Source organism: Anser brachyrhynchus, assembly GCF_964034855.1.
Source record: "Anser brachyrhynchus genome assembly, chromosome: 1".
NCBI lineage: Eukaryota > Metazoa > Chordata > Aves > Anseriformes > Anatidae > Anser > Anser brachyrhynchus.
In genome coordinates this window covers 166,819,056-166,841,473 of record NC_137694.1, presented here as the reverse complement: position 1 = coordinate 166,841,473, position 22,418 = coordinate 166,819,056, and the positions used below count along the sequence as shown (strand labels likewise).

The window sequence follows — 22,418 nt, the reverse complement described above, 5'->3', positions numbered from 1 at the left end:
ATTAAATATAGATCTTTAAAAAGCTGTTTTTAAATTCTCACAGCCTTCTAAAACAAAACAAACAAAAAAACCCACCACCAACAGAATTATATTTAAGCAATAAACTGAAATTCTACTTCAAATCCCAATCTGAAAAAATTGCAGGGACAGCTCTCCAGATTAGCTCACTCAGAAAATGGTAATCTAAGCTACGTTACACTTAGTGTACAATGAGTCCATTAAGGCATAACTTAATATCCTCAAGACTAGAAAACTGGTGTTTGATAGGAATGGAAAAATAGTCAAACCATGTTCTGAATATTCTAACATACAAAACTTCTTCATTAGCAGGGGAAAGAAGACAGTGCAACTACTTCTACACTCACCCCTCACCACTCCTATCAAGCCCCCCAAACAGCCTGAAAAAAACCAACAAACATGTTTGTATGGTGCAGTATTGTACATCAGTTCCTTCACTTCTCACCAGATTTTGAGAGAGACAGTGAAGAGCTGATAAAAATCCATCAGTCATTACATTGGGATATTAGGATTTAGCATAACCATCTGTATTCACAGCAGCTTCTAAATCTCTCACGAGGTCATTTACAAGACTTAAAAACGTGTAATTGATTTTAAGCCCTCTTCTTTGCTCTTGCCCTACAGCCACAGAGCTAGAAGCTGAGTGAAGCAGCTCTAACACCGTGACCAAAAGGAAGCAAAACTGGCCAACTGAACATACTGCACTGAAAAGTGCAGAGAAATCTAACCAAGATTAAGGAACTCTCAAGTTTTTTTTCAAATACTAAATGTATTAGCCAAAACTGAAACACTTTTCCATTGTTAATTTTAAGGCTCTAATGCGTCACTAAAATAAAAGTTTTTTCTTGAGTGAAGGAAAAATATCAACTGATTGTAGACTTACTAATGATTTACTAGTTACAATTCTATTCTGGCAAGTATCGTCTAATAAGTTGCGGCTGCCATTTCGAGACAAAAAAAAAAAAAGAAAAGAAACCTTCAGTTTAAACAGCAAAAATTTCTGAAGTTACTAACCACTCCAAGTTGTGCTGCTAAACAGCACATAAACCTGCCCATTACAACACTGGCAGGCTACTTTGATTTGGAAGGTGTTGAAAGATGAGGAGTTAACTGCTCTTGATTGAAAATACAGTAACATTTAACTAGGCCATTTGTATTACAGCTACCAATGACAACTACTTTTTCATCCCAGAATACTAAAATTCACTTTATGTTTGTTGAACAATGCAAATGAAGTTAAGCATACTCATCATCCTCCACAACAGACCTCTTAAAGGAGTTAAATGATTATACCTGTAGACATAGCCTCCAATTTCTCCCTTAATTCCAATGCAGCACTGTTACAGAGGTAAGTAACTGTAACAAAATTAAATTTGGAGACATTCTAAGTGTACATTTCAAAGAGAATAAAGCTGCTTTTTCCTGTTAAAGGAGCACAAATTAGCCAACTTGAATCTTGCAATGTGGAAATCAGTTTACTTCCACTATTGGTACTCTTATACCTTTGTCCTAAACCTCACTCCTATTTCAACACATTCAGCGGGAGAGGAGTGAGGGGTTTCTTTGTGTGTTTTCTTTGTTTGGTTTAGGAATGAAATATTCCTATATTCACTTACAAAGTTTTCAGAGTCATCTTGTCTACAAGACTTTGAAGATCTACTGAGAGAATATTTGTATTGAATAAAGGTCACTGCATGTAACTGAAGAGTGATCAGCAACATTCAGCGATGGATCCTATTCTTGACTACATAAGAAGCTATCCATGCTTTGTTTCTCCCTGATCTTGCATAAGAGAACAAATACCACACTTTAACACCCAAAACCCAGAAATCATAATCCTAACAAAATCCTACCTACCTGAAGGAAGGCCTCTACGAGAGCTAACCTGGCCTTTAAGCTATCAACCAAAGTTTTCAGAGAGGTGAAAGGTTAAAACCTTTCTTTGGCTCACTAAATAGCTATTTCAGCTCGTGAGGATTTGTTCAGTTAGAGATCCACAAATATTAAAACTTTTGGGTATACTAAGCAGCCTGCTTATTCTTTTTAAAATTGGTATAACTAAGTTTTTTCAGGTTGCAAAACATTTTGCACACCAAAATGAGTATCCAATAGGTATTTAAATGTTCCCAGTCTCTCTCTCTCATGAAAACAGAAGAGCAACATCAGTTCTCAAGAACGGTGCTATTCTTTCCACCAGTTCATGGAAAACTACAGCATTTGGACGGATGAACAACAAAACACCAAATTTTTCATCTGATTAACACTTGATTGTATAAATCAAGATTTCTCTAGGTATTCGTGAAACACTATTCCCAGCTTCATTACTTAAGTCATTCTGAACTGAAACAGCAGACTAATCTCCACTCTTCCAGCTAGACATACCCACTACCTCCAATATACACAGAGCTATGCAATGTCTGTGCTCTGATTCAGATAATGTGGATGCATGCAACAAGCAACATCACTTTAACTACAGCCCCCTACACCTATCAAACCAACAATAACAACATGTGCCTAATATTGATCATCTGAGACTTAGATTCGGAACATTTTTAAGAGACAGATGGCATACAAAAGGGACAAGCTGCTCTGGTTTTCTCTGAAGTGTTCCTCTGCTCTTCTTCCCCTTTCCTCCAACTGAAAATTTACTTTCTGGCTCTGTCACTATTACCTTTCTGAGGTGTTGTTAACTGTCCCTAATATTTGACAGCAGCACGCAGGTCCAATATGACAGAAAAAAAATAAAGGCTTCCCCCTCTCTACCGCAAAGCTAAAATTAATTGCAAAGATTCAAAGAAAAATATTCTGTTATACTCCACATCCGTAGGCTCTCTTTTTCCTTGTTCCTTACTTGTGATAATGCTAGTAATTTCTTATAGGCAAATTAAATAAAACCAAAAGTTGCCCCACAAGGTTCACTGGCTTGGACTCTAAGAAATAAGTTTGATCACAATGTACACTGTATCTTAGGAAAAAAAAAAAAAACTAGCTAAATCTTAAAAGAAGTTATTTATAAAAAATACAAATCAGACATTAGTGACAGAATCAAAATGTAGCATTACTAACACAGCAGAAGCTTAAACACCATAAAATTTCAACAAAATTGTTCCTCTCCCCAGCGCACAATAGTATTACCAACCACATCAGCATGCTTCACTAAAATATTATGAGTTCTATCAATCTAAAATCTCTCAACTTTAATTATTTAACAGATTAAGATTCTGAGATATATTAAAAAAAAGAAAAGTGCTGAAATCTTGTCTAAACACAGTCTGTTTGTTTAGAATATCAACAATAATTCCTGAGGTAGGTAATACAGAAAGCAGTAAAACTTTGAAATGATCCAGTGTTTTTTGTTTAATTTCATCAGTGTACTGGATCATTTCAGGCTATTCAAATAAAGAAAATTTCATTTTATAAACCAATAAATTTTGCTTACTATTATAGTACAAAAATTCATTAATAATTTATAATAAATAATTCATACTATAGTAAATGAGCACTGGACAAGCTTGCACACATTTTAAGTCTTTCTGTATAAAGACAGTTTAAGCATTTGCAGTAAATAATTATTATTCCATTTTGAAACAACAAAAGTGAAAATTGACTACATAAAATTAATACAAAATGCTACTCTTCACCACTGAAATTTTAATGAATACACATTAACAAATGCATAGACTTCTCCCAATATTCCTAAAGAAGGCGAAATAACATAAGCTAGTTTTTTAGGTTCTGATTTGTGTTTGATTACTGTATCAGCCTAATTAACAAAAGTAGTTAATTTCCATTCTTAGAAAACAGTAAGTTTGCTTAGACTATTCAAGCCTCTCATCACTAAGTCACTTACCTCTTCCTTCTTCCAGTCTATGTCTCCTGTTTACACGCTGCCGCTTTTCTTCTTGCCGTAACTGAAGGTGTTCTTCAATATTTACTCCAGGAACAGGGACAGCTACACAGATTAAGAAAACAAAACAATTTTTAAAGATAGTTTTACGTATTATGAGAGTAATAAACCCCAGTGGAAGTTTAGTAAATGGAAACTGAAGCCAACTTCCTACCTGTCCCTTATGTGGCTCTTACAAAATATTTAGGGGGAAAAAAAAAAAAGGAGATGAGCAATATTTCTTAAGAGTACTAGACCTTTTCTTTGAATTTTGATTTTCATGAATCTGCCACAATTTCAACATTACTGATTAGTATTTAATAATTTTTATCAAGCATATCACTTTATTACATATTTATGGTTACTTATCTGTTATCATAGTTATCTCAATTTTTCCCCCAAAAAAATCAGAAGGGTTTATTAACAAACATAAACACAAATGACAAACATAAACAATCATAAAATAAAATGTCAATAATAAACATTTGATTACTTTAACACATGGACATATCTGTATGTAAATCCTGACTTATTTAACAACTAGCTAATTTAATACGAATTCAAAATGTACTGATAAGCACTTTTGTACCATGGATCATCTTGAATGAACACAACAACACAACTGCTGTTTGCACTGCCTTTTTTCAATGTTTCTTCAGGAAATTGTAGCAATTTTATATACATATATAAACTGTGGCCCTGACATCAGATAAAACAATGCACCTTGAAGCACTGTCACTGTTCTCCAGGCAAATGTGACTTAATCAATTCAATGCGCTCACCTTAAACTATGCCAAAGCCCAACACAGGACCAAGAGCTATCTATCCTGCTAGGAGAGGAGTTAGCAAAGCAGGGGTAAACACAAAAACCTTAACTCATCCTTGGTCATAAATGAAAATAGAGCTGTTAAGCAGAGATGCTGTTGTTACATTCACTGTCAGTGCAATACAGCATAAATCTACTTCTGTAACATTAGGGGGTCCTTAGTGTTAGAATAACTTATCAAGAGAAACACTCCAGTTAACTTTTATGTGGAAAAAAACTCACATTCAAATTATAGCATAAGATTTTTGATGACTACTTTTCAAAAAAAAAATAAAAATTGGTGAGATGCACAAATATTTTAACTTAAGCATATGATTGTTTTACGCTCCTTTTCTATATCGGATACGGCTTCTATGCAGGATTAAGGCCTCTACTTAAATCTAAAAAAAATAAGGAAGAAAGAATAAATATAAAAAACAAATATATAAAAAAAATTAAAAAAGGAAGAAAAGTTGGACCTAGCAAAATCTCCTAAAATCTGAAACTGCCTAGATGTAAGTAGAGAGAATATAATATTAAAAATGCTACTATAACAGATCTTAGAACAAGGAAAGACTTAAGGTGGCGTTCCTAATGTGCATGTGCGTTTTTAAGTAATTTCCATACTCCTGGCAACATACCTACTCCAATAAATTCTGAGAAAGAAGAATTTCTCAAGAAATTATATTTCCCATCTTTTGCCATGTCTCCAAATAAGATCATAGAAAAACTCAAGCTATCAAAAATGGGCAAGAACAACTTTGTAGGATCAGCCTTAGTATCCCAACCACACAGGTCAAAATGGCACACTCATATCTATAGCAAAGAAAAATTTAAAACGTTTCACTTACCAGAATGATCCCACTTTGCTACACTAACTATAAACAAATCTGCCTGATAAGTTATATTTTATCCATTTTAACACTCTTATACTAAAATTATCATCTAAGTCCAGAAGTTGCGAGGAAAGAACTGCATAAGTTATGGTAAAGTTTTTATCATATAACACAAAAAAAATAAAATGCAAGCAAAAGTATTAACTGAAAAGAACACCTATTTCTACACTAACCTGTTATTCCAACTCAGGTTTCAAAAGTCAGCAATAGGACTGATTTTACTTAAAGAGTAAAAACAGAAGTATCAAAGGAAACAAATGAAAAACCCCACTTCAACTGGAAATAAAAAATCGTAGTAAGATAAAAAAATAAAAGTAATCTTCCTAATTTCATATCACTTACCCAGTAAGAGATCTAAAGGTATCATCTCTTTTACAGCATCAAGGATTCCTCTTTGCCTTGCCTCCTGGCCATCCAGTTCTCTAGCACACGCCTTGCAGCAGCCACAAACAGCGCAGCCCGACTCACCTGAGCCACAGCCACAGATTCTGCAGCAAACAGAGTTACTTTATCAACACTTTTAATTCTCATGCATTATTGATGCCTTGGTAATTAAAACATACATGCTCACAAATAGAACAAACTAATAACGTAATTCTTCCCAAGATAAACAGAAAGTATAACTAGTTTATATCCTAGATGCTGTTGCATGGTGCCTGGGAGCATACACTGACAACACACACCTGAACTGACTTCTCGGCATAATGTTTCTTTGTTTAATTAAATGCACACTACATGAAAACACAAACAGGGAAACAGCGAGCACATGCAATGCTGGAGAAAGTAATGGCAATGTGCAAAGCAGTGGTCCTTTATGCTGCTCAAACCTGAAGTAACAGATAAAATAAAATGGAAGACCAAGATAAAATCTTCCATCATAGGACAAAGAAAGGTTATCCTGTAGCTAACAGCTCTGTAAGTAAAATACAATAGTTCAATTGGAAGGGACCTACAGAGATCATTAGGTCCAACAGCCACTGACTGACCACTTTAGGGCTAATCAAAACTTAAAGCATATTAATAAGGGCATTCTGTAAATGCCTCTTGAACACTGACAGGCCTGGGCAATCAAGCACCTTGCTAGGTGTTTGGGTCATACCAGTGTTTGACCAACCTCATGGTATTTTTCCAATGTCTAGTCTCAACCTCTCCTGGCGCATCTTTGTGCCATTCCCTCACGGCACATCCTTGGTTACCACGCATAAGAGGCCAGCACTTCCCTCTTCACTTCCACTCCTCGGGAAGATGCAGAGGGCAACGAGGTTACCTCTGAGCCTCCTTTCCTCCAAACTAGACAACCCAAGTGTCCTCAGCCTCTCCATGACTTCCCACCCTGTTATCAGCGTTGCTGCCCTCCTCTGGACACACTCAAGCATCTTGGCATCATTTTTATATTGTGGGGTCCAGAACTGTATGCAATATTCAAGATGAGGCCACAACGATGCTAAATATGGCAGGAGAATCACCTCTTTTGACTGGCTGGCTATGTGGTTTGCTTTCTTGGCTGCCAGGGCACATTGCTGGCTCCTGTTGGGCCTGCTGTCAACTAGCACACTCAGATCCCTTTCTGCAGGGCTGCTCTCTGGTCACTGATCTCCCAGTCTTTACCTGTGCCCAGCATTACTGCATCCCAGGTGCAGAACCCAGCATTTTCCTTTGTTGCTGACTGTCCAATGCTCCACTCTATCTAGGTCCCTCTGTAAGGCCTCTCATCCCTACAGAGTCAACAGCACCTCCCAGTTCGGTATCACGAGCAAACTTGCTAAGTTTGCAGCAACTCCTGCATCCAGATCATCGATAAAAATGCTGAACAGAACTGGCCCTAGGATTCTGCCCTTGGGAACCACTGGTGACCAGTCACCAGCCAAATGTAGCCCTATTCACAACCCTCTGCACTTTGCTGTTCAGCCAGTTCACCACTCAGCGTAGTGTGAACCTGTTCAAAGCACAGCTGGACAATTACCCAGAATGACACTGTAAGAGGCAGTAGCAAAAGCGTTACTGAAACCCAGAAAGATTATGTCTACCACCTTCCCTTCATTCAGTAAGTGGGTGACCTTATCGTAGAAGATCAGATTACTAAGGCAGGACTTTTCCTTCATGAACCCATGCTGACTAAGTCTGATAATAGCTTTGTTCTCTAAGTGCCTTTCAAGAGACATGTTTGGCAAGAGACAATCTATATTATTGGTCATATTCAACAGCTTCTAGTAAAGCAAAAGGTATATCCTAAAGAAATTTTTAAAAAGCATTTAAATAAGCTACAACCATTACAAGCTATTTACAAAAAATTTCACTTATTTCTGATTTTAAAAGCACGTACCTGTTTAAATATATTATCTTACATTGAAGTTTAAGAACACAACAGCTCAGTTTGAATTCAACACATGCTTTACCTGTTCAACCCACTACAGTAAGTCTATTTCCGTATGTCTGCTTACCCTCCAGGAACTCTGTCAGGACGGCCACTACTAACGCAGCTAGCTCCATAGCCTGTGCAATCCCCACATACAGTGCACACCATGCACTGCTCCAGCTTCCATTTATGCATGCCTGGAGGACACATCATGGACTTCTCATCTTTTTCATCCAGTTCCTCTTCTAGATCTTCATCCATTGCTGTTGCCATGTTCTCAACTCCAAAACCTAATTGGGATATTGAAAGAATAAACATCTGTTTTCAGAGCTCAGCAGTGGCTACTGAAAAAGATCTGAAGAACATTCACAGATCAGATTTTAAAAGGAACAACTACAAATGTCTGATTTGTATGCTCAGTCAGCACAACGACACCTCTGAAACTTTTCCAAGCATGAGCTGGGGCATGTATCTAGCCTTCACAACTAAGAAAAGGAATAATGAGGTTTGGTTTTATTCAGTTGTTCTAAAGAAAAGCTTTTTTGCCAACAAAAGTAAATGAGATTTTTTACAAAGCTAGTTTTATTAGTATGTACAAAACCAAATGTTTTTGAAGCAGAAGCATTTGTGCATGCCTGCTTTGTTGTGTTTTTTTCTTTTAAAGTACACTGTATGTGCTTAAGCGTTAGTATTACAATTATATTTTAAATAAATAGTTATGCTTTTTTACTTGTGATATTTTCCAGCACACGAAACAAAAGGAAAAATGTAGGTTCCTCACCTTTTCCTCCCTGGCTCATGGAGCCTGTGTCTCTTCCACATTGTCCTTTATTATTTACGCCAAATGTCCAAACTTCTCCGTTTTTCATTAACACACAGGTGTGAGCTTTGCCCATGGCTACTTGAGTCACAAAGTGGCCTTTCAAATCTGTTACTAAACCTAGATGACACAGAATAGTTGAGTGGTTTATTGCACTTTCTACTTGAGATGAAAACTTCTGCAGTATTACACAATTGCTAATGAATACTGACAACTATTAAATTAACAGTAAGGCAGAAGTATAATGGATAAGGGAAACAAGTGCTAGAGTAAGAAGTGAAAAGAGCATTAATCCTAGATCATGTCTACTGCAAAAAGAAAAAAGCCAGAAGTAAAATAAATCCTGCCCTAAATCACTAATTTTATAAAACAATTCTAAAGGTGTCATAGTCCCATTGGCTTTATTTCTTTAAAATTTTGTTTAAATAGAGATGTACAGGATCATAAACAAAATCAAAACAGGCTATTTTGTGCGCAGAGAAACTTATAAGGCCTGGTTTCCTGCAGACTTTGTCCACAATATGTCTCATTTTTCTGACTTTCCTGTGTGGCTGTCAAGTGTTATATTAAGAACACAACTGATTTTATTTTTTTTCCCTTAGTGGATACATTCATTTGGGAGTTTGTCCGTGGTGCTGCTATATATTTTTACAGAGCTTAAGGAAACTCTGTCTTGTCTTTCTATTCTTCTGTCATATCTGGCTGAACCAGCAGAAATTCAGAAATTTATTAGGAGAGTAAGAAACACACAAACATCATTTCCACAGGCTAAAAACTTCAAACTAATTTCAATTACTCTATTTAAGAAATCATTTAAAAGACAAATATTAGCTTACTTGTACTATCAGAGTAAATGGCATCTTTTCCAAACATGTAGAGTTCTCCATCTTTTGAAATTACAGAACTGCTTCCATTATTGCAAGCTGTAGATATCACAATCTTTCCTTCCATTTTGATGATTTTTTTAGGCTTATATGGTTTTGACTGCCGTCTGCTTTTAGCTTTAAATAAATTAATAAAGTACATGTCATTTTACAAGAAAGCTCTGAATACATAATAACATTTGTTTTCTAAATAGGGTTTAGTTTTCAGAATACTACTGAAAAAAATCCATCTATATGATCTCCCAGTCTAATTTTTACTGGATTGCACTGGTTTCTCTCAAAATTCAATTGCAAAAAAAAGTCATGAGTTGATATCCTTGTAATGAATCTTCATGCTTTTTTTTTTTATTATATATACACTGAACTGGCCTCATACTTCATGAGCTTTACAAAGCAATATATAGTCCAAAAAAAAACCAAAAATACTAAAGTCTTCAATGCCACCTCAGAAAAATATGTGACAATATATGCAAAGTAAGCTATACAATTAAAAGTTTTGTTGTTAATTTCTAAAGAAAAATATTAAATTCCCTGTTTATTAAATGATTTATTAAAATGATACTTAAAAACAGTTGAGTCTTAACAGATTCCTATAAGGTGAAAAGAGAAGTACTGAAAATTATTAAAAATAAACAACAACAACAAAAAAACACCCAGATTGTTTGCACTCTGTTCTTAAACAAAACAATAAAAGAACAGCTAAAGACCAGATGAAACAATTAACAGCTACTATTCCTGCCTATGAACTTCACCCAAGTCAGAGAACTGAGAAGCTACCTTTAATTGCTAACAGTTAACATTCTCTACAGAGAACGTGTACATGCACTTTGCAGGCAGAAATCCATATCTTCCTGCCTAGGTTTAAAAGAAATCAGAAAAAAATTGTAAAGTTTGAGCACATCCACTCTAAGCCAAATTACAGAGTGACAAAGACAACTAGATCAGTCTGAATACAGTTGAACTTTTTAAAGAACTGAGAATAGACTGATCAGGTTCCTGATCACATTGTCCAGTAAAAAGACCTAGTGCTGAGATCCACTTCAATTCCCGTTACTCAAACAAAAGCAGTGACAGAAATTTACTTCAAAGTGTTAAACTTCTGTTTCATCTGAAATTGTAGATTATTTTAATACAACAAAAAGAATAATTTGTATTTAGGTAAGTTCCAAATAATTGCCCAAGTAAATCTTGAAATTTCTGCTTTTAAATATATTTTCTGAAATCTTTTTGCCTAAAATGATTAAATCTCTTAAATTTACTCTAAATTTACTGAAGGAAGAAATACGATTTTGTTCCATGCAATTTTCAGTAGATTTGCATTTAAAACTCTACAAGGTTACTGCGGCTGATACAATGTTTGTTATCCACAGACTTTTATACAGGAGTAATACTAACTTCCTGTCCCCTGAGCACATTCAAGAATCCCCTCTACATGCATTATCAACTATGTTATGATATAATATGTTCTTGCCTGTATTTTAGTTATGTCATATGGGAAAAAATACACATTCTTGGAGAATACTGTCCATGTAGTTGATCTTTCACAGTAACACTAGGCTATATGTGTTTTGTTTCAAAATGAGCAATGCCATACCTTGTATATGGTGCCCAATGATTTTTAGTTAACAGCGTCATTGAAAGGTAAAACTACTATACAGTAAATTGAGATAAAGCTGGGTCCAACCTCATGTTGTACATATATACACGTATATACCCCCACACATACACGCTTGAAATCTATTTTAAAATTCTATTTTAAATTCTAACCATCTAGTACTGCATAAAGACTTGAATTTGATATTTCTGACTGACTACACTGAGGCACAAAAATTCCAGCATTATTAAAGTCTTTGCCGTTCCCCACCCCACCTAAATCTCACACAAACTAACACAACAGCCTGTTTCCAAACGTGAAATATTTAATTTTGGGCATTATTTTTGTATTATTTTTCTATAATTTCTCCATAATAGAGAAACATCAGCTGGCAAAACACCAGTTTACAAAGTTCTCTAAAACAACAGCGAAGAGGCAAAAGTTTGGGTCTTCAGATTTTTAGACAAATTCCCAGACAGACTACATGGCCTCTCGACTGAACATATGACTGACTTTTATCAGAACAATTTTAAAATAGGACTCCCACCACAGAATCCAAACTGTGCTAAAAATGAGTTCAACATCATTAGCTGCGAGAAATAGTGATGCTGGTTGTTTACTGGGGTAAAATTCAAACCGAGAAATATTTAATTTCATCGGAAAACTTTACTGAAATACAAGGAAGTTTCAAAGTTCACAAGACTTAAGTTTTCATAAACATCCAATTTTTGCTTAAAGCATAACTTCACAAAATTAGCTGCTGTGCTCACACCCCAAATCCCTTTAGTATGTGGTAATTCCTTTAATACAACTCTCAAAAACTATTCCTATAAAATATACCTATTACATAAAATAATTCTACCGATGGCGTGCTTTCAAGTTCTTGGAAAATGTTAACGATTTTCCTTTGAAATTAAAAAGTAGTTAATAGGCTTTTATAAACTACTGATCAAGCAAACTGAATACATACTTGACTCTCCATCCTCTCCTTTACTAGCAGAACCTGTGAAGAATATACTTCCATCATCTGCAACAAGTAAGGCATGTGAACCATCATGTCCAACAGAGAACTGAATAATCTTTGGAGATTTTGTGATTGGTAGTTCAACCCATTTTCCTGCTGAAGGTCCACCTTGTTTGATTCCAAGGCTTTGATATTTGCCAGTATAATAAATCTAGGAAAAAAACAGTATATCATTTGCAGTTACACCACAACACTTCAACATGTATCAGTTTGAAGCTGCACTGTATTTAATGCCTATCACATTTCAAAATGTATGGAACTTTTCCTGATATAACTATCTCTATCCTAAACCTATGAATTTTGATTTAATGGGAGAAACATCCTGACTGGATTCTACTTGGTTTGAAATATGCATTCTACTGAGAAACAGATAGTTTTAGTATCTAATTGTTTGGCTTTACAAATTAAATACACAAGAAGAAACTGTTCAAGAGAAACTATTAAGAGGAAACTAAGTGTTAAAAACATTTAAGAGAAATGTCTCTGTAAAAGCAATATGGTATAAATACAATATAAATAATTAAACCCACTAATTTTCTATGAATGCTAATATGCTTAAATATATATATATATATAAAAAACTTATTTTCAGTAAATGCATCAGGCCAGTGAGCACGTGAACAGTAACATAAAACACAACGTGTCACTTGAACAAATACAAAATGACTGATGTGGACAAAAGACTTCCTCTAGACAGCACTATGAAATGGGTGTGTTAACTTATGTAGGCACTTAAAGCCATTTTTCATTATGTCTTATACAGTGTATTTTATGCTTAAACACACAACGTAAGGGACCAAAACTAGGAAGTTTGCTGACTTTAACTTCAAGAGAGCTCTCAGTCTGCAGATCAAAATAATTTATCTCCTCCTATAGCCTGAAGAGTTCTAGCTTGACTATTAAATTTTACTGGGAAAAAATAGTTAAGCTTATATGTGATTATTTTCATGAATCTCACTGTTGTGATGAGAACATAACAAAGCCTCATTCCAATACAGCAACAAAATTCTGAGCACAGGAAAAAAAAGATCTATGCTTATACATGTGAAATAACATTACTTTTCCAAACCGACATACAAGCACATTAAATAATGTCAAAAAGTCATAGTGAAAGTAAGCAAAACTATTTCTAAATTTCAGTGAATGTGCAAGCACCTCTGAAAAACAGTCTCTACTAAGCAGAACCAATGTATCAAATGACTTAAAATCAACCAAAAACTTTTTATGGGGGAAATTTCATGATAATTGTCTGAAGGACCTGAAAAAACAGACTGAGACAGAAACAGCTATTGTTAGATGGCTTATGGAAAGTCATGAGGAAGTCAAAGATTTTTGCAAGTGTGCTAATACATCATTTGTAGACAAAAGGTAATCTCTCTCCCTCAAATATAAAACAAAACCCCACACTGTCTCTAAGTAAGAGTGACTGTAGAAATTCCTATAAATTCAACCAAACAAATAAGCCACAGATTACCCAAGGGTTCCAACTACTTATGTTTTCAATTATTTGCATTTTTCCCTTTAAAGAGGACTCTGAAAATTTATTTAAATACAGTCATATAAATTCATTCTAACATATTAAGAAGGCAAAAAGAAATTGTTGAAAATAGTAATTAAATTTAAAAAATAGAAATATATTGATGCAACTTGCTGTTTATTACAAAACATTTTCAATACCTTTCCACTAGCAGTTTTCATAAGGGCAAACTCTCTTCCAGCACCAAGGACAGCTGATTCCTCATCAAACCCTGTACCTGTGCAAGGAAGATTGCAGATAACGAGTCAGTTTTACCAGGCAGTTCCACAGATTAGTGTATGGACTTAACTCCATCAGGGAGAGTTTGTAACAACAAAGGTTCTAAGAAAGCTGCAAGTGAAACAAATTTTGCTGCCAGAAGGCTTACTGGGCTAGACATGGTGGAGTTGTTCAAACAGGAAAAAAACACTAATGTAAGAGCAACTGCACTTGGTCAGACAAAAGGTCCATGTAGCCAAACATCCTTTTGTTCTGCCAAAAGCAGTCACCTAAAATAGCAAAAAAACAAAGCAAATGCCAAGTGACTTTTCCAAACTACCTTCATAGATACCAATGGTTTACCATCTCAGAAATTCTGACACAAAGGCGGTTTCCAAATATGTTAGTATCTATCTTTCAATGCATTCCTTTTCTGTGAATCCAGCCAGCAGTCCTTTTAACTTTCATAAACACCGACCCACAGCAAGGAGTTGTACAGCTTAAATACATGTTATGTGAGCCTTGTGATGAAGTTTAAGTTTCAAACAATGCTATAATTATAAACTAAAGGAAAATACTGGAAAAGACAGAAAGACTGTGGTTCAAAATGACTGTATGGCTTACTATGAGCCAAGCAGTGTTTAAGCTGTTTCAAAAACCTCATACTTCTTGATATTTGTAATGGAGTTATACCTTCCTTCACATAATAAAGGCAAACAAAGGGAAGGGCAGGGTTTCAGTCTTATTATTTGAATTACTAGCTTACTATTAACCTTCAAAGAACAGGACTTACTGATAATGTGCAAGTCTTTTTCCAGATCAAACAATGAGATGCCACAGGCATGTAAGCATTTTCTTGCAAGCTTAAGCTGCAGTTCCTGTTGCAGTACTGGCTCAGTACTAGTTGCAAATATTCGCACTACAAAGCCATCCTGTAATAAATAAAATATTCACTTTTTTATTGAACAATAAATACACTGATTTACTTTTCACGGTCTAAGTGCATAATCCTATATCAGAGCAAATTATCAGATGGCACACAGATAAAGTAACATTTAGTACAGAGGAAAAAAGAAAATGGCACAGAATGGTCTGAAGAGAAGCATCTGACAGACCTTAAAAATATTTTGAATTTGCTACGAAAATAGTGAATTGATATAGAAATAATTAGCTCCCAACTTCACCACAGAACTCTTGCTTTCACAATGATTTATAACCTTACTTTAAGCCCTCAACTTCTCCTGGTTCATAACTCAAAATTCTAAGTGCAGTTTAAGGATGACTTATTTAAATAGTAGCTAAAAGAGGTTTCTGTTTACAAGTACATTCATCTGGCCATGTTAAAAACAAGCTGTCTGAACAGGGAAATTGGTTAATACTGGTTTCCTTATAGATGCATGTCTAGTATCTGTTGCCTACCCTGCCCCACCCCAGTCCTGCTCCATCCGTGTATTACAGTTTTCTCATGGGCAGTAAACAGTGACCAGTCCAGAACTGTGAATGCAATAGCTGCCTGCCAAAGAAAATATACAACAGCTAACACAGTTTCGCCTCTCACCGAAGCACTTATTAGGGTTTCCACAGCTTTGGCCAATAGTCAATTTTCATATAAACTCTACTGGAATGTAGTGTATCTTTGCTACCTCTTCTATTTTTGCTTCTATTTTGCTACCTCTTCTATTAAGTCTGTCTGAAATTCTCCAACAAGTACCAAAGCAATTACAGGAAATGAAATTAAGATAAAAATTGCACTAAGCAGCTTATCCCACAGAGCCCCTACAGAAGAACATGTTAAAAAGCCATATTTTTTTTTCCCAGAAGGAGCGATGAAGTTTTTCTTAAAACTCATCTGAAAGTTTTATTGGAAGTTTTATTAAAACTTATCTGAAAGATTTCCATTACAAATCAAACTTGTGTGAATATACATATACATGGCAGTTTCTCATTACCTTTAGCTACATGGATTTCTTCCTTAGTTGTGTTAGTTAAGAAAAAGCCAAACTTTAAGCAAAAATGAAATTGTATACATTTTGTAAAATAAAGCAATTAGGTGAGATAAAAATAGTTTACCCATCATATATAACACTTACATCTCTAGATGCTGCTATTTGATTAATATATTCTCCATCAGTGAAGAGGATATTCTGCCCTTCAGTATGACAATCTGTGAAAGATGGAGTGCACTGATTAGTTAATATTAACATACATACACAGTTCTCTGCTTCCACTTAATTTACCCTCACTACAGTCTAACTACAAGAGTTCTAGTTAGATCTACAAAGAGAACATACTGTCCCGATAATGTGTTATTTTATGATTTTTTATTAGATCTCTTCTCTCTCACCTATATATTACATATATTACTCCTCCGTCCCTTTACAAGTTATTAAAACTATTTCTGTTGTGTGAAATGTAAGAGGTTACCCTGATATTTAATTGTAAAATAATTTACTATTCACATGTGAGGGGTAATCTAAATTTTTGTAATAGAACTTTCAGTTTTGCATGGGAGTCTTTCCCATGCCCCAAAGACTTTTTTAAGTAAGGTTCATTATCTTTAAGAAAAGTTTACTAAGTCCAGCATATAAAACCTACAGAAATAAATGAACGTGAGATAATCGAACTTCCCATCGTTTGTTTTTCCATTGTTCATCAGGAGAAAATCTAGCGCTTTTTGTAAAACTGTAAGACTTATACTTGCATGTATCATGCATTTATTGAAAACAGGTCGGCCACTTCCAAGAAAAAAGGTAGGGAGAGAATTCTGCCTACATTAAAGAAAAAAAAGAAGACGACTCCTTTCTCTACAAGTTTAGAGGTATATCCCTATACAATGTCTTATCTCCTGCTCTGCTGATGGAGCTACTAACAAGGGAGATTCTATGTCTTGTAAAGTGTCTCCTTCATTGATTACACAGAGGAAAGAGGCCTCTTCCAAAAATACTATAGGACAACTATTTTATGCTCTAAGTACCTGCATAATAACCTAAACAAAGTTCCAGTATCGGTCAGTTTATCTAGCAGATTTAACGCTAGATGAAACATACACAATATGCTTCCAGCATAATCAGCAAATTTGTTAGTTTTTGCAAAGTAGGTAGGTAAAGTATTTTTAATAAAAATAATACAGCTGAAAAAAACATACTTGAAGAACTATTTACAAATCCAAAATCTTATTACTATTTCCTGCTATATTGTCTAGTCCTATAAAATATACTACAAGGAATAAAATATGCGTTAGGTGGCCTACTCTAATTCTCACATCTTGAAGTAACAGACCTAAAGCAGAGCACATACAAGTATGAAACACAATGTATGAAAGCATCAGGCAGGATGGAGAACGGCATATACACTGAAATTTGAAATACTGCTCTCTCAACACTAAGCTCAGATTTAATGACTGAAGTCAGTTCACTTTATTCTCTATGCTGCAAAGTGGTATTAGTAATGTAGCAGAAAGAGTTGTCAATAGCTTGAAGTTCCAAAAATAATCTAAATGACATTTCTGAAAGGCTACAGGAAGCTGGATGTCTTATAGGTAAGTATTAAGATCCCTTGAATGGCATATGACATGCTAACACAAGCGTAACTGTCAAGGAAACGGGATATTCTTGCCATCACTTGATCCATATTACATTGTTTGGCCTAATTTTTGAGTCATTACTATCGAAGAGATAAGCCTCCCAGTAAACAACTTTGGGGGGTTGTTCACGTAGTTGTCTGGTTCTTTTGGAAAGGAAACTGGGAACAGGTGTGCCTTTTTAAAATAGATTCTTCAGAAGACTCCCTAAACATTAGCACTTGATTAAATAACCCAGATGCATCAATAAATATCACATTAATGGGGAGAGGAGAAAATGGAAATGTAAAAGGAGAAAATGAAAAAGGAGAAAATGAAAATGGAGGTGAATGAAGTATCTGCAAAAAGTAGGACCGTGGAAGTATCTCAGCTAGCAAGGTGCTCTTCTGATCATCTGTAGTCTTATTCATTCATTATGACTTTGGAAATTATTCTGGGGATCAAGAAAAGCTACTCAGGGTTTCTGTTTGGAGAGCACTGTAGCAGAAGGTTCTTATATCTTACCTAAATAACTTAACTATAGACACAGGCTAGTCACAGCCACTTCAAAGGCTCCAAGAGAAGATGACTGTCAAACATCACCTTCCATATTCATACAAGGTGTCATGAATGTAGCGCCTGCTATTAAATACTACTGAGCTTATCTTTTTTGGGCTCTACAATATAAGAAGGATATAAAAATACTAGAATGTTTCCAAAGGAGGGCAACAAAGATGGTGAAAGGACTAGAGGGCACGACTTACAAGGAGCAGACGGTTTGTTAAGCTCAAAGAAGAGGAGACCGAGGGTTGACCTCAGTGCTATCTACAGCTTCCTCATGAGTAGGAGCAGAGAGGGAGGTGATGATCTCTGCTCTCTGGTGAGCAGTGATAGGAGAGGTGGAAACGGCTTAAAGTTGTGTGAGGGGAAGTTCAAATTGAATATTACAAAAAAGGTTCTTCAGTAAGAGGGTGGTCAGGGCCTGGAACAGGCTCCCCAGGGAAGTGGTCACAGCTCCAAACCTATCCGTTGTTCAAGGAGCATTTGGACAATGCTCTCAGAAATACTGTTCAACACTGACGTTGCCCTGTGTTGAATCAGGAGTTGGATTCAATGATCCTCATGTCTGCCTTTAAACTCTGCCTATTCTGTGATTCCACCTTCAGTTGTGGTACTATGCAGACCAAGCGAACAGCCCTTAGTTCCAAAATACTTACGCAGTTTTAAAGAACAATGAAACCTTCTACTTCTTCAGCTGAATGCAGCAACCTTTCTCTAAGGTACATAGTGAGAATTACCATTAAAGAAACAGTTAAGATGAAAACCTCCTCTGTAAATTCAGGTCCAATCACATAGCAAATCGCAGAATTTGGTGATTATTGTACGATATTTCTACTGGGAAGGCAAGATCGATAGCTCAAGGATAGTGTATGAAGCTTTGCAAAGGCATTCATTAGATGCAAGAATGTTGACAAATTGTCCGGTAGTTCCACATACATTGTTAGATTTGCTAGATCATCTGTCAGAGCAGAAACACTGCCCTTTGAAAGAGAGGTTTATAGTTTCAAGAAGCTGGTGGATCCTACCGTCTGAGAAAAGAGAAGATAATGTTCCACAGTTCATAGAGTTTTCTAATGCCACATGACTTCCAGCTACTATCAACTCCTCATCACGTTACCCAATCTCCTACTCATCCCTTTACAAATAAATACGAATGCCTTATTTAAATGTGTTATGACCAACCAGGGCTTTTGAAAGAGATTAACTCCGGATAGAACTACATCTGAATACCACACCAATTTGGAGAAAATACTTGGATTCATATCCGTGTTCAGCTGTTAGCAAGGTCACTGCCCTCTAGTTCTATCCGGTGTGGTTTTTCAGAACTATAGAACATGCTATGAGACATGGGACAGCCCTTACTATTTAGAGTTATGTACATACTCAGGTTTCCTCAGGATAGGTCACATACTTGCACCCACCTCCATTTTTTTCCTTTTAATGGGAAACAGAAATAACAAGAAGTGGAGCCCTTTCCGCTTGTTCTAGCCAAAAGAACAAGGCCATTACCTGCTCATAATAACTAAGCATGAGATAAATGTGTATAAGTGCAGAAAGCAAGACAGCAAAGTTCAAGGGCTGAAGTACAAAGGGTAGCAGTTACAGACAACACCTAGCATCCACTTCAACACTATCACAAACCACACAAAACACAATTGTGTGACAATTTGTGAGGGATTTCTGAAGGGGTATTTCCACGGTTTTAAGACTTGCTTTTGCACTGAACGTTTAATACATTTCTATTTAATTTTTGTCTTTTTGTAGTATAAACAGGCTGTCTTGCAGAACGACCCTTGTTTTCACCAAGATTTGCAGAAGAAAGCTAACAGCTTTGAGGTGTAGACTTCAAATGTGTTCAAGTGTCTCTTAAGGCCTGCATAAAAAATAATACTTTGCTTATCAGTGATAACACAGTTAAGGACCTCAAAGGACCCTAATGATTGAAGCTGCCTTGAGGTGAAGAAAGTGGAAAAACAATCCTGCGAGGCAATTTGTCAGGTCCTTGAACATGCTCTCACCCAAATTTCTCATATATCCCCATAAAGACCAAGCAGCTTCAAGTGACACTAGCATTTTAAGGACTATGCAAATGGTTGCACAGACTAGATTCTACATGCACACTTTGTTTCAGAAAAATTGGTTTTGAAATATTATTTTTGAAATACGAGAATAGAGAATTTTTCAGAGGTTTCAGTCAGTGCCTTCTTACATATGCCAAGATGCAATACAAAATCTTTCTTCTAATCTATAAGAATAAACCTGTCGTTGTTTGATAAAAAGATATTCTTGTGCCCTGTCTGTTTGCATGGGTAGCTAACAGACAAGTTTCACCAGGAAGCCATTAAAACATGTTGGAGGAACATCCTAGTTTTCTAAGCAGAGACACAAATTATAAGGCTCCTATGAAAAAACAAATAAATAACAAATACACTAATTGAAGCATTAAAAGCATGGTCCATCAGTGTTCGTTAGTCTCCTTCGGTTTTTGGACATATTTCTGCCTATATTCAAAATCAAATGGCTGTAGTCATAGTTTGTGATTACCTCCATTTAAAAGATACTGGAAACAAAGTCATACCTAAGCCATATTATTAAAGCCTGAACTAGAAACAAACAAAAATTCTTTAAGAAGGAAGCTAAGCTCTTAGAGTCTTTAAATTGAGATAACTACACATTTTTTTAAAATTACAATATTCTTGAAGTAGTTGGTGTAGATGCAAAACCTCGGAATGAAATCCTGCAGCTGGTCTAATGCAGCAAATCAAAGCCATAATAAAGCAGTCTTTTTCTCATCTCAAAATCTATTGTGATTTCTCTTCTGCCTACTTGAAAATACATAGCATGTAAACAGTAAACTATAACCATCTTCTCAAATCTGGAGGTTCATACCTGGCAAAGCAACTGTACCGTCTTGTTCCAAAGTTTCAGGGTTTATTCTTATGGCTGTCATACTGTGATTGTTCGCATCTCTATATAATAAATAGCCCTGGTAAAAGTAAGAATATATACATTGGTATGAAAATAATCTCAAATACATCAAAGGTTAATGTCAAAAATGAAAGAGAGTCGATTATTATTTTAGGCATTGTGTAATTTTTTTTGAAACATTTCACATTAAACGTGCTTTACTTTGATAATCAACTCTCTTTTCAATAATTAAATTCTTGGACAAGTACTGGAAATTTGGCACCCTCCACACTTTCCACACAGTGATCAGCATGCTGATACTCACATACAGCTTCTGAAGCAACATAGAGTAAATCTGTTCTTCGTATGTGTATAAAATACAGTTAAAAGCCATGGCAAAAAACATATTACTGTCCCCATTTTCTAAAACAGTGAAAGATTTGCATGAACTCCAGGAATAAGATGCATATATTGACCCATATAGTAGACTGAACATTAATGAGTAAGTATATTAAAAGACTAGAAGATTTTTCAAAAATGTAAGTTAACCACCTTGACTTCCACTAGGGACAGTCTTGTTTTGCAAGCTTTCTAAGCTCTTCATGAAAGAGATTCCCCCAAAGTACATAGGGATTTTGGTGACAGCAGCCATGACACAAAAGGTTACATAAAATGAGCTATTATATTGTTCACTTCCCAGTTCCTAACCAGACCTAGGTGAAGGGGCATATTTAGGACTAATGATTTCCCCTTCCAGTTTCTCCATATGTAGAACACCTTCAACACGCCCAAATTATCTACATGGTCAGCAGCCCACATCAACAAGTATATTGATGTGGTACATCTTTTAGTATACTTTAGCATACCAAAACAGTATCTTCTCTCTGTTCATATGTGAGTTTCTTAGTTTTCTGTTTTTGTTTTGTCTATGTTTGATTTAGTCACCAGTTTAGTTGTTTCTCAGTAAAAAGGTTTACCTACCTGAAAGCTCCCGTTTGAGGTTTATTATTTACAGCTATAACTTTGAGTGCACAAACAAACACGGACAAATATGTTTTGCTTTACCTTAATCTAGATAGCCTGCATAAGCCCACAATTCTACATAACACACATATGCATATGAGAAGCACCTGGCAACTTTCCTCCTATGTCTTTTTAGATCTTGCAAAGCGTATTGAACCCTTCAAAGATGCTGAGGAGCAGCGTAGGAACACAGTCAGGGAATTTACATTTAGAGAACATTTCTCCTATAAATGCAGCCACATGAAAGGAAAAAGATTACTGAAGAGCACCTATGAACATATTCATTAAATGTGACTGAGGCCAAGCAAAGTAGTATTCACTTATAGGAGGGTTCCAGAGACCGATATGAA

General features: G+C 35.6%; 1 protein-coding gene across 23 annotated transcripts in view; it reads right to left on the bottom strand.

Annotated features, from left to right (window-relative positions):
• MYCBP2 (MYC binding protein 2) overlaps positions 1 to 22,418 on the bottom strand; it is a 198,143-nt gene that overhangs the window by 132,174 nt on the left and 43,551 nt on the right. For all 23 annotated transcript variants that reach the window (XM_080576146.1, XM_080576157.1, XM_080576166.1 and 20 more), the window contains exons 8-17: positions 21,028 to 21,124; positions 16,109 to 16,182; positions 14,812 to 14,950; positions 13,961 to 14,037; positions 12,230 to 12,434; positions 9,618 to 9,782; positions 8,743 to 8,901; positions 8,047 to 8,251; positions 5,948 to 6,093; positions 3,869 to 3,970 (exon numbers count right to left, since the gene is read on the bottom strand). In XM_080576146.1, coding sequence (XP_080432272.1) covers positions 3,869 to 3,970; positions 5,948 to 6,093; positions 8,047 to 8,251; positions 8,743 to 8,901; positions 9,618 to 9,782; positions 12,230 to 12,434; positions 13,961 to 14,037; positions 14,812 to 14,950; positions 16,109 to 16,182; positions 21,028 to 21,124 — 1,369 coding nt within the window. The remainder of the gene's footprint in view (positions 1 to 3,868; positions 3,971 to 5,947; positions 6,094 to 8,046; positions 8,252 to 8,742; positions 8,902 to 9,617; positions 9,783 to 12,229; positions 12,435 to 13,960; positions 14,038 to 14,811; positions 14,951 to 16,108; positions 16,183 to 21,027; positions 21,125 to 22,418) is intronic.